The sequence below is a fragment of the Galendromus occidentalis genome, unplaced genomic scaffold (genome assembly GCF_000255335.2).
Source record: "Galendromus occidentalis unplaced genomic scaffold, Mocc_1.1 scf7180000076386, whole genome shotgun sequence".
In the NCBI taxonomy this organism is placed as follows: Eukaryota; Metazoa; Arthropoda; class Arachnida; order Mesostigmata; family Phytoseiidae; genus Galendromus; species Galendromus occidentalis.
This window is the reverse complement of record NW_003804375.1, coordinates 10041-21885: the sequence shown is the minus strand read 5'-3', so window position 1 is coordinate 21885 and position 11845 is coordinate 10041. Positions and strand designations below refer to the sequence as shown.

At 51.1% G+C, this 11845-nt stretch overlaps 3 protein-coding genes across 3 annotated transcripts; 2 read left to right on the top strand and 1 right to left on the bottom strand.

Moving 5' to 3' along the window:
* Positions 1-1136: 1136 nt before the first annotated feature.
* On the top strand, positions 1137-4342 carry LOC114828584 (probable splicing factor, arginine/serine-rich 6). Its single transcript, XM_029113204.1, has 4 exons — positions 1137-1241; positions 1336-1508; positions 4102-4112; positions 4239-4342. The coding sequence occupies exons 1-4, from the start codon at positions 1137-1139 to the stop codon at positions 4340-4342; spliced, it is 393 nt and encodes a 130-aa protein (XP_028969037.1).
* A 635-nt stretch (positions 4343-4977) lies between these two features.
* LOC100905659 (uncharacterized) lies at positions 4978-6853 on the bottom strand. The gene is made up of 5 exons (XM_003739100.2): positions 6746-6853; positions 6192-6311; positions 5657-5803; positions 5422-5556; positions 4978-5327 (listed from the first exon to the last, which is right to left on the bottom strand). Exons 1-5 carry the CDS (start codon positions 6851-6853, stop codon positions 5238-5240), a joined length of 600 nt encoding a protein of 199 aa, XP_003739148.2. The 3' UTR covers positions 4978-5237.
* A 1172-nt stretch (positions 6854-8025) lies between these two features.
* LOC100905513 (ufm1-specific protease 2) lies at positions 8026-10964 on the top strand. The gene is made up of 9 exons (XM_003739099.1): positions 8026-8163; positions 8493-8693; positions 8803-9001; positions 9113-9282; positions 9387-9596; positions 9736-10185; positions 10281-10485; positions 10578-10702; positions 10788-10964. Exons 1-9 carry the CDS (start codon positions 8122-8124, stop codon positions 10878-10880), a joined length of 1695 nt encoding a protein of 564 aa, XP_003739147.1. The 5' UTR covers positions 8026-8121; the 3' UTR covers positions 10881-10964.
* Positions 10965-11845: the final 881 nt, after the last annotated feature.

The window sequence follows — 11845 nt, the reverse complement described above, 5'->3', positions numbered from 1 at the left end:
TTCGGCATCTCCTGAGCCTCTGAAGCTCGAGGGAGCTTGGGTCCGAAAGAAAACACGACGAAATACAGTAAATGTGTCATTTATGTTCGTGCAGGATAAGTTACGCGCATCGGAGAATGATTTCCGGAGTCGGGACCATGCTCGAAACGGTGATCTGCAGTTCTCTCATGGCTAGCGGAAGGCTGATCTCACGAGGAACTGATATCTCGGGGCCACGATTGCATTTATTGAAGAGACAGGCCGGCCTGAGCCCGTGAGGAGATTAAGCTGTGCAGAAACGTGGCTAGAAGCCGTGGTCAGAGGATCAGGTAATTATGGGCCGGTTCCTTTCTCGATCTCTCCCCTGGATGAAATTTTCGAAGGCCCAAGGGTGGAGTACTACGGACTACGGCGCTTCGTCGCAAATGTGGATCTCGTGGTTTCCTTTCCGTCTCCCGCTGCTGCTCGACTTCGTTCCGCTCTTGATATTCGCCCGGCCCACGAGCGGCCCATCTATACGATGAGAAGTCTTCCACAACAATTTTTTTTTGTGCCGACTCCAGCTTCAGCAGCCGCCGCTCCTCCCGAGAGGGTTTCCGGCTTGATCACAGCATGACATTCTACCATCATGCGATTTCCGAGAGATTCTGGTTATCTCCAGATGAGCCCTGCGGTGGCGAATCCAGCACTGCGTACGATGCCGGAGCTAGCGCTTCTGCCCCTAGCGGTAGCTCGAACGATGCCCCCAAACATCGTTGTCTTCATCGTCTGTCATCGTAGGAACAGACGGAAGAATTGGTGGCAATTCCGAATCGCTGCCTCGAGCCGCCTCACCCACAGAGAAGGTTGAAGATCGCAGAGACAGGGAATCCGTCTTCCGCTCCTTACTTCCCGGAGAACACAAGCTCCTTCCGACTTCTGGATGGCGCCACCTTGGCCCCCCTCTCATTAATTCGATTTTTTTCTCCGAATGATCATAATCGTCATCGATATGAACACAATCCGTCAGCTTCGTTCACATCGAACGTCTACCACTTCGTCGGTACAGGAATTAGAGGTTTGAGAGCAGCTCATGTGTCAGGTCAGCCGTGATATTTTCCACGCTCGTTCTTCGACGCTGTCAGCTCTGAATCGGTTCGTTGGAAGAATCACGGAAAATGCCACGGGGCATCGACAGCGAAGATTTCAAAGTCTACGTGGGAGGACTCCGTTACGGTGTCACCGAAAGAGACATCGAGCGTATGTTTGATCGTTACGGAACCGTAAGTTGTTTTTGTCTTCGACGAACGGAATGTGCCATCGCCCCGGAACGAAGCAAAACCCTCAAACTTCTGACAACTGAGCTTCTCACTCCAGATAAATCGGATTTTCGTCGCTAGAAAACCACCAGGATTCGCTTTTGTCCATTTTGAACGAGAAGAAGATGCGGAGGAGGCTGTACGGAAATGCGACGGCAGGGAAATCAGGGGACATCGAATAAGGGTCGAGCTTTCACATGGGAAGCACACGAATCGAAAACATTGGTGGAGGTAAATGATTTGAGCACTTATTATCGGCTCCTTGTCCGCGAAGGGAATTCCGGCCGTCGCGACGCTGAAGTACTAGTAGTGATTCTTTCGCTTGCTCTCATTGATGATTGTTCTCAAACGTGATCGTGACTCGAGGAGAGTGAATGTTGCGACGATAACTGACCTGTTTCCGTAATGAACTTCCACAGTAGAAGCCGTCGACGCTCCAGGAGCCGTTCGGTATCTGGAGACAGGAGTCGCAGCCCACACCGATCCCTGTCGAGAAGGTCTCCGGCAGATTCTCAAAGTTATGACAGCTCCTGAGTGAGCTCGAAGTCATTTCTCATTATGAGGTTCAATAAATGTATTCTATTTTGGTGAAGCTTGTCGAGTCGAGAGGCTGAACCAGCCTTCTTAGAGGTTAGAGAAAAAAACTGAAAAACTCGAATCAAATCGTACACTTGAGCCGTTTGATGGCTTAAGCATCGACAGCTCGTCGCATCGAGCATTGCCGTAGGCGGTCGGCGAGCGCTCCTGTCGCTCCTAATCGATTCATCGCCGCGTTCACAGAGGACTTCTCCAAGGATAGCTCGACGATGAAGGTCTAAGTAGAAACAGTTTATTGAGATGAGCTTATAGTACATCGAACAGACTGAGTAGCGCAGCTCTCGTTCCCGATGAGTATCCTCTGTTCGTAAGATGTATACCATATTCTGACAAATTCACAAGAAGGGAGACTAACAGTGCGAATTGATGCGGAAGTGGAAAACCATGAGCGACGGCGCGACTCTCAACGGAGGACGAATAGAAATGTACAGCGTACGAAGGTCGCCACCAAGACACGGACTCGGACAAGCTTCCATGGAGTACACATAACATATAACATTCAGGAGTATATTAAGCGCGGATTTCTCCCCGCACTACGTCAGATGCCGACGAGCGGCTTCGCACGATGTTTCACAATCGGATTAATGACTTGAACGTGGGACAACAAACGGAGAATGAGCGAGACGAGGGACGAGACACAGACGCGTATAAGGACGCCACGAGAAAAAATACAACTAAACTCCCTCGAATTTCTCGAGATTATACACGGTGTTTACAACAGATACGTTTACATTCGTACGTGGGACTGTTTTTCCGATAATGAACCTATAACATGTCGCAAATGCTCAGTGAAGGGAATCAGATATGGCACAAGGAAAGCTGACCGGTGTCGGTGACAACCTCAGCGCGAGTGAACTTCGAAACTACGAATCATCCGACGGAGTTCACTTCCATCCGCCGGCGTATAACGGGCTCTTGTCTTTATGCGAGCAGGGGTTGCAGCTCGAAATTCCGTGAGCAGATTTCGCCGGATAGTAAGTCTGGTAGGACTGGTGTTTTGGATTCCCATAGTAGCTTGACGACCCATGCGACGAATAGCTGGGATTGTATCCGTATCCGCTGAACGAGTTCGAGTAGCCTCCATTGTACGGGACTCCGAAATGTCCGCTGCTGCCACCGCCGTATCCTCCGTGTCCTCCGTATCCACCACCTCCGTATCCACCGCCACCGTATCCACCACCACCACCGTATCCACCGCTTCCGTGCCCACCACCTCCGTAGATTCCGTTGCCGGAACCTCCTCCCAAGCCACCGAATCCTCCGCCGTGTCCTCCTCTGCCACCGAGATTGCCTCCGAGTCCGGCCACGGCCGCCAGCTTGAGCTTCGCTAGACCTCCCACGACGACTCCTCCGAGGATCAGCTTCTTCTTCTTCTTTTTCAAGCCTTCAACAGAGCTGATGATCAGCACGCACAGCACTACCGCGATGAGAAGCTTGTTCATGGTGGTGCTCGGATGAGTTTCTTCCCCTCGAGTTGACGGATGGAGTCGAAAGGCCAGTGGTGCTGAAGTGGGATGTGAAAGCGAAACTTTTCAAAAAACAACACACCGCCGCCACCACCACCGACTGATGGAGGGTTTGGAACGTGTTAGCTTATTTATATGAGTCGAACGGAAAAAATGAGGGAGATGCCGTGTGTTTGATTGTCAAACAACGAGCCGCCGCCACGAAGACGGGTTGGCACAACGAGGTGGAATTTAGAAAGGGCTGATCTGAGGAGCGCAGCCACAGAAAGGAAGTGACGACGTCTTCAGAGGTGAGAAATGCAGTTGCTGCTGCTACCGCTGACGAAGACGACACTGTTGACGACACCTATTTGATGCTGACAATGCTAATGTCGAATTATGACAGTGGGCGCTCCGTACGTAGATTGTTGAGGCTTGACGCGTGAAACCAATCTCTTGTCGGCGCTTCCGATTGAGCCTGTAGTCCCCCGATCCCTGTGTGTCATGGTCATGATTTCACGGCGAGCAGCCACAGCGAACGAAGTGCTGGACTTGGATCGTGAGTCTCCTCCTTCCTCTATGAACATAGAGTCATATACAGTCGAGACTGCTTGAATGGTATTGATAGGATTCGGGGAAGCGGAGATATTCGCCCGCACCTTCTTCCCCCTCCGCTCCGAGATATGATCCTCAGTCCGAGAGCTGCGGCTGCTTATCTATCGGCAGAAATTAGTTCCGGGCCTGAGAGCGTACCAATTTCCCTCTCGTTCTACACTTCGAAGGTCGAATCCCGGTTCAGCCCGATGAGAATCGTCATCAGAAGAGGATAGAGCATAGAAGGAGCGATAATTATCCTTGCATAATATGGTTCATCAGCGATCCGGCGGATCGGTCTCTCATGATGACTCAGCGATCTCAGTCCTTCTCTCCCTCTGTTCACTCGGGATGATTCGGGCCCCTTCGACGTCCCTCGAGCTCGATTCGCTTCTTGCGGATTTGAGAGTCTCAACCTTCTTAGGATGAAAAAGGTCGCTCTGACTGTGGGTGAGCAGCGAAAGAAATCAATTTCAGGGCAAGCGTCATAGCGTACCGGGCTCGTCGTCAGCAAAGCTCTCGTAGATTTTCCTCCGCCGGTTTCGTAACTCTGTGGTACGCATAGACGGACAGACGTAAATGCACAGAGACATACGAGCACTTGAGACGAGCGACGTCAAGGCCTGTTGACGATGCGATTCTCTCCTCAGTATAGCTCTGCAAACACTCGGTCCCGAGAATCCCCACACAAGAAAAATACAGATAGCGAAGTGTGGTGCAATGGAAGAAGAAGAAAACTTCTTAGCGGCGGAAGTGCCACGCAGGAATTTCTATTGCGTGCTACTGACGACGACACCAACGTTTGGGACATTTCGTGCTGACACTCAGGTGTTACCAAATTTCTGACACCGTCTTCAAGTTCGAGTTTGACAAGCCGTGGTTCCTCATCTGACGGCGGAAACATATCCTGTCGGTCGACTGCCTCCTGCCTCTCACCTGGTGTAGGCGAGGAGAACGCTACGGGATACTCAGAACCCGGATCGCTCGAGAGCGGGAGTTCGACTTTGATTGTTCCTTTCTCCGAGAGAATTGTGCGAAAGCTCGATTAATCGCATCCGATGCACATCATTTGCTTTATTTCCCAGCTCCAGTGGAGTCAAAAATTTATCTACAATTCGGCCGATCGGCACGGCATCTCCCGGGCCTTTCAGTATAAATGATAAATAACAACGCGAAGAGATTGCCTTAGAGTTCCTGAACCCGTCAGAGTCTCATCATGAGGAATTCCGGGCACTCTGATTACACTGACACAGAGTTCGTAGGCTTGGACAGCGCTCGCGGTACGGATTTGGTCTCATTGACATAAAATTCTTCCCGGAGAGTCTCATGACGCTGTGGTGCTGAGGTATTTCCGTCTCTCACTGTGGAGCTTCTTCCGCCATTTTTCGTTCCGCCGCTCAGGGTCATCATACAACTGGATCAGAAGCTCTTTTTTAGATCAGATACACCAGGGGGACATCGGGCATCGGACGAGACTTCCTCCCCCAAAGGCTGGCTGGTTCGCTTACGTTCTCGTGCAGGAGGCTCTCCGGGTTGCTCTCGAAGTTTGTTAGTTTCGGGGGCTTTTTGGCTTGATCGGCGAGGAATTCTTCAAGGGTCGTCGTACTGAATATAGCTGCCACGTGCGCATCTTGGTTTGGTTTCTGTGAAGAAACTCAGTTTCATCTCCGCGAGGAAGTCCCACGCTCATTCTCGGCAAAGGCTGCCAGAGCTTATACTTGACCTCGAAGGCTCAGAACTCACATCATCAACGGTTTTTTGCTGGTGATTCCTCTTCGAAACAAAATTCTGCTGCTTGAATCCGGCTTTGTCGATTGATTCGATCATACGCGAGCGTTCTGCTTCGGTTTGCGGTTCTATCACGAAGGCCTCTCGCGATGAGTCTTGAGACTGAAAAAATATTAATACCCATGAGTAAGATGGATGGGAAGTTGAATATTGAGCGAGCTAGAAGCGAAAGGGCTTGACTCCGAGTTAGCATTCATCCTCGAGATCGCACCCTCGACGGAGTTCTGCTGGTTTTCTTCGCCTCTCTCCGATCCTCCCGACGAAAAGCGTCTTTCCTGGTTGACTCCTCGCTGCTCGAGCCACTCCTCCTGCGTCTGCTGAAAACGGGATAAGAATTAGTCGTCCGATCGCACCGCGGCTCTGAGTTCAAGACCTCCAGCACTCGCCTACGGACGCTGCAGGCGCCGATGGACACCTCGAGCGGGCTCCACGGATTCGAGGTCCCGGACTATGGATACAGAATTCAGAGGGACCTCACCTGGAATTATACTTCGGACTTCTTGAACGTGTTCTCGAACGTGACCTCGAGCGAGATCGTTTCCTCCTGTCTCTGCGTCGATCTCTCCGGTCTCTCGAGGAGCTCCTCCGCCGTGAATGGCTCCTTCGAGATCTGTCGAATGAAAACGACAGAGCAATCACTTCTCCGTTCTTCGGAGGCATAGCGGAATTCGTAAGCGACTACCGACTCGAGCTGTGAAGTCGCAGGTCAATGGATATGCCGCATAAGGTGCTGAACGGTATTTCACACTATCGACGACCTTGGTGAGATATCCCAAACATAGTCAAGGAAACACTTTTTGACTACCGTTTGCGCAATCGACTTTCTCGAGGAACCTTCGCCCCGAGCCGTCAGAAAGACTTCTACCAGCTCACTGAGTAATATCCCAACGTTCCCAACGAACCTCTCGCGATATCTATCCCTGGACTTGCGACGTTTGCGGGAGACGGAGGGTGACCGCTTCCGTTTGCGTCTGTCAACAGAAGAATCAGATGAGGAGCTGAAAGGACAATCATTCTCATTTATCAGGGATGCCTCCAACTCACTGCTTCGGGAGAAAGGATCACCCCTCCGAGATACCGGAAACAAGTCGAAGAGAGACGGAGCTTGACGGATGTCCAAGGGGTTCCCGAATATCCCTCGTTCAGGACCATGTCTCTGAATTTGTGGCCGTCCGAGAGCTGGTCTTTCGACGCGCCACAGAAGAATGTCTACGCGGAGCTGCATTCTTCGGAAAATCGTCGTATCCTTCTTACGGACCTGTCAGAGCTACTGGAGCTCGGGTGCCTCCTTCGTTTCGATTTATGGTAATCGTCGGAATCACTCGATTCCGGCATGGCTGGGACGCCGTGCGCACTGAAAGACTGACGTAATTTCCACGGGCCGCTCACGGATATCGTCGCCTCAGTAGCACTGTACTATCCGGGGCATTATGATTTCGCCGGCTTCAGTCGTTGTTCGAAAAAGAACTTCAGAACAACTGGCCGCTCATGTTTACAAAATAAAAGAAGCATCGTCGTCGGCGCGGCTCGGGGCAGAGCCGAGTGTACTTGAGCAATCTCTCTCTTCCCACAGCAATCTCTGCAAGAAAGAGTCCCGCGCTCATAATTGTATGCTTGGGTTCTCGGAGTTAATTCCGCAGGATGCATTTTCTACATTTCGGTACATTAGTACATTCCCCACAGAGATCATCATCATCATCGTCGGCATTACCGACTTCATACTTCATACTTTTGTGATCGAGAGTTTGTCCATAGATGAGCTGCCTCGTTCTCCACCTTCCACCCTCCCACCGGCGATACTTCCTCGGAGAAATGTTTTCAAGCGGTCAGGAGGGCCATTGCCTACTCTCATCGAACAACGAGACGGGCTCCGACTGGCGGAATCCCTTAATGTGATCCGGAGGGATCGGTCGGAGACTTCCAGGAGTTGGGTGGGAGATAGATCGGTGGTGCCTTTCGTCTCGAGTCTCGAAGCTTGACCAAGCGAGCATTTATCAGGGAATCCTAACCCTTGTCGGGAGAAATCGGGGATATATATGAGCTCGCTTGACCATTTGCGAACGAGGAAGAGCGCGCCCTAGTTTTTCAAATTCACGAATCAAGAGGACACGGATAGTGTCGAATTCGGACAACTTCCCTCACGGGAAGAGAGCGAGAATGGCGAGCCGATGCCGAGGGGGGAATCGCCGATTTTCCCGGCATTCTCCCGCTCATGCCGTGCTTTGTCGACGCTAGACACTGGGGGAATCAGACTCTCTCCCCTTTAGATGGGACAGGGCACACACCCGCCAAAGGATGAGAATGTGTCTAGCATTTCATTTGTTATTGGTTGTCCAATAATTCCATTTTGGCCAACTTCAATCTGAAACATTCCATGTGATACCGCGGGAAACTCCGGAAGTTCCTTTTTCTCCATCACTATGGTGGGACAAAAAGTGGTCGTTTGTAAGAACTTATGGCAGGTGAGTTCCCGTCCGAAGACCCGGATACCGAACCTGGGCTGGCAGTATTCGGGAACATCTGGCCCTGATCATATGATCGCAGCGAGCCAGAATCATGTGCTGCGGTCTCAAGTCTGGGTTCGGATCTGCACGGAAGAATGAAGCTACGGCATCCCGTATCTTGTGAATGCCCAACTCCCCGGGACCCGATATCATTCGAAAATATAGCTCCCTTTCCGGATGGAGCCCCTGATCTATGCGGCGTTCTGGTCGCTTAGTTGGCGTCATTCATTATGCGTTCCCTATGCCGCTGTTCCGTGATTTGATCAAGACAAATTCTCAATCAACAGAGGTTAGAGGCGACAACCGATGTATTCCGTTCGCTCTTCGGATTCGTTGACGGAAACGGAACGCTCCACATTACCGGCACGACTCTCCAGCGACATCCGTTGCCCCATGGGCAACCCGCTCTGGGTATCTACTGCTCGAAAGATTTCGATACCGAATCCATACTTTCGCAATGCCAGAGACGCGTACTCGCTATCCAAGAGGTTCGTTCGCATCTCCTGCCCATCGCTACGTCTCGGAACTAGCTTTCTGACGATCTTGTTTGCGAGACTTGATCTGTTTGAGGGAATTATGAAATCAAACCCCTTGCAGGCCTTGGATATCCTGGAAGCACCGAACTTCGTGCTCCTCTCAAAAGAGCAGGACACGCCCCGAGCGAGCTTGATCGGTACAGATGGATCGACGGAGTCAAGGGCCGATGTCGTCTTGAGTGACTTCGCCGAAATCGGTGGTGTCTTGCTGAGGGCGAGGCTATCTATTCCACTCAGTGTGGAATACTGTGGTGCCGAAGGTAGCGACATTTTTGGCTCGAAAATATTATTCCTCTCCGAAGTGAATTGTATTCCCTGCTCCCGCCAAGGCTCCAACCCTTCCCGCAAACTTAGATCACAACGAATTGCAGGGCGCTTCCGCGAGACCCTTTCCCAAGCTATCGGAACGAATTGCTCGTGGCTCACCCCAGGCAATGTCACATTCGATCTCAGAGGAGAACTGACGAAAATAAACCCGGACTTGGAAATTGGCGACTTCATCAAGAAGGCTTTGCAGCGGAAGAGCGAACCGGAGGGCACGGTGAGGGAATGTCGAGCGCTGAACTTTCCGAGGTTGGATCTGGACCCCAGATCGAATCATCTCGCATCCGAACGTCTGAAAAGATTCCTTCCCCCTTTCCTCAGGACATTCTCGAGCTACTCCCCGTGAGGATCATGGGCTCTGGTGACATCTCTGCTCGCGGAGATGCTTTCCATAGTCCGGTCATACACATACAGAGAGGGAACGCGAAAGTTTTCGATTTTCCGCTAATACTCGACGTAGTGTCGTTTTTCCCGTACGACACGAAGGTGCGCACCGTTTCAGAACTGCTCACCAAGGCCCTACAACAACAGGTGATGCCAGGATCCATGGATTCTAATATTCTGCTCAGATTCCGACATTGATAAGCTAGCAGCCCTTGATTGGCTTACCGATCACCGGTGCATTGCTCTTCCGGAACCGCGAAAAATAACTTCACTCGAAATTTCGCAGACATCCACAAGCGTTGAGGTCATCTGCTCATCAATTTCTGAAAACCAGTTGACCCCGCCAGCGCCCATGCATTTCAAAGTTGACAACGGTTTCGCCACGATTCTATATCCGCGAAACCAAGTTAATAACGTGATCAAGTTCGCGACGAGGACTGATCTTGCCATGCGAGGCGAGAAGCCAACGTTTTCTTCAGGACAAGCTCTGTTCTTCACACAGGACTCCAACCTATATAGCGGTCTCTTGGTGAACCCACACAACAAGCTTAAGCCACCCGCCAAAGCAACTCGGACGGCGATCGTTCAGGGGGAATATCTCTATTACCATTATATGCAACAAAAATTCGACGATTGCGGGTGGGGTTGCGCATACCGTTCCCTGCAAACACTCTGCTCTTGGTTCCGGCTGCAGGGTTTTACTGAAGAGGACGTCCCCAACCATGAGAAGATCCAGGTGGGTTCGATGTGTGTGTGTTTCCGGAATTGGAGGAGACAGACCCCGCGATATATTCTCGAAGTGGATACGACGGAAATCCGATCCTCTTTCAGCGAACTCTCGTGGAGATCGGCGACAAGCAGGCAAATTTCATCGGCTCTAGACAATGGATCGGATCACAGGAGGTTTCCTTCGTGCTAAATCAGTTGACGAAGGTCGACTCCAAAACCATATACGTGTCATCGGGCGCGGAGCTGGCAACGAAAGCGAACGACCTCATCGATCACTTCACTGAGCACGGAACCCCCGTCATGATCGGTACGGCCTGTGCCTTGCCAGGCCAGGCTCACGTAATTTATGTTCGGCCCCGATATAGAAGCTGTAAAAGAGGATTCTCTCTGTCTCTGCAGGTGGCGGTCAATTGGCTCACACTATCCTGGGCGTTGCTGTCAACGACGCTAGCGAGGAAGTCCACTTCCTTATACTGGATCCCCACTATACCGGGTCGGAGGATCTGCAGACCATCAATGGAAAAGTAGGTTTAGTCTGACAGATGGGTCACATGGCTTCAGCTAGAATTCCGCGATTTGATTCGGTATGACGAATTGTGATCCTTCCAGGGTTGGTGCAACTGGAAACCACAGACGTTCTGGGACAAAAATTCATTCTACAACATGTGTCTCCCCCAAGTACCTAAACGAGTTGAGCAGTGATAATGACATCATTCCAAGCAATATTCTGTGTTTCAATGGATGATGTATCGAAAAATAAAACTTCGAGTCATCGTTTTCGATAAACACGAAGCGCGCATTCCCTCGGGCGTTCCAGCGAAAGACGGAGCCCTGGGTGGAACGGTTGAATTTATAGTACTTATTCCGCCCGGTGAGGCATAAATAAATCGGCTGTCCCCGGATGGACGAATGAATATCAGAAAAGCAGGATGCGCCGGCCGACCGAAGGACTCATCAATGGGCGAATGGACGAACTTTGAGTTTTGAATCCGATCGCTGTAAGAACGATAAATGAATTAAATCGAGACCTGCGAGAATGAATTTGTGCGAATTTCGTATTTGACCGAGCGCCGCTCACCTGGAGTATAGCGTTCGCAGGAGTCGGTGTAAACCTTCGGTCGGCGAAAATCAACTCAAGGAAACGGGCTCGTAGATTCTTTGCGACGTGCGGGAGCATGAGGACGTATTTGAGACGCAGGGCCTCGGCGCAGATATCGTCAAACACGGATGCGGTCCATGAGCTCTGAGCGTCAAGAGGGGAGGGGGGGAGAAGAGAGGAGTTTGACTTCGATCATCAGAAGTTTCGTCCGAAACTTTCTTCAGGGAGACATTGACTAAGTCACTACCTCTGATTCCGGCTTGATGTCGGCCATGTCGTGAAGATCCTCGAAAACTTCGCTGGCCAGAAGGAAGGTTTTTTTCTGGATCGACTCTTCGCCATGATGAAAATTTGATGCCTGCATCGCCTCTGGGAGAAGTTCTATGAGCGACTTCAGCATCTGAAGAGATGTTCGGAATACGCGAAAAAATTATCTTCAGCTTTTCGAACATCAATGTCATACAAACGATTCCGAACGACTTCGATGCAGATCGCCCTAACATCACCTGGAAAACTCGATTGCAGAGCCCAACGTCTTCCACCTCCCATTTTCGTAGTCGCTTCTCCA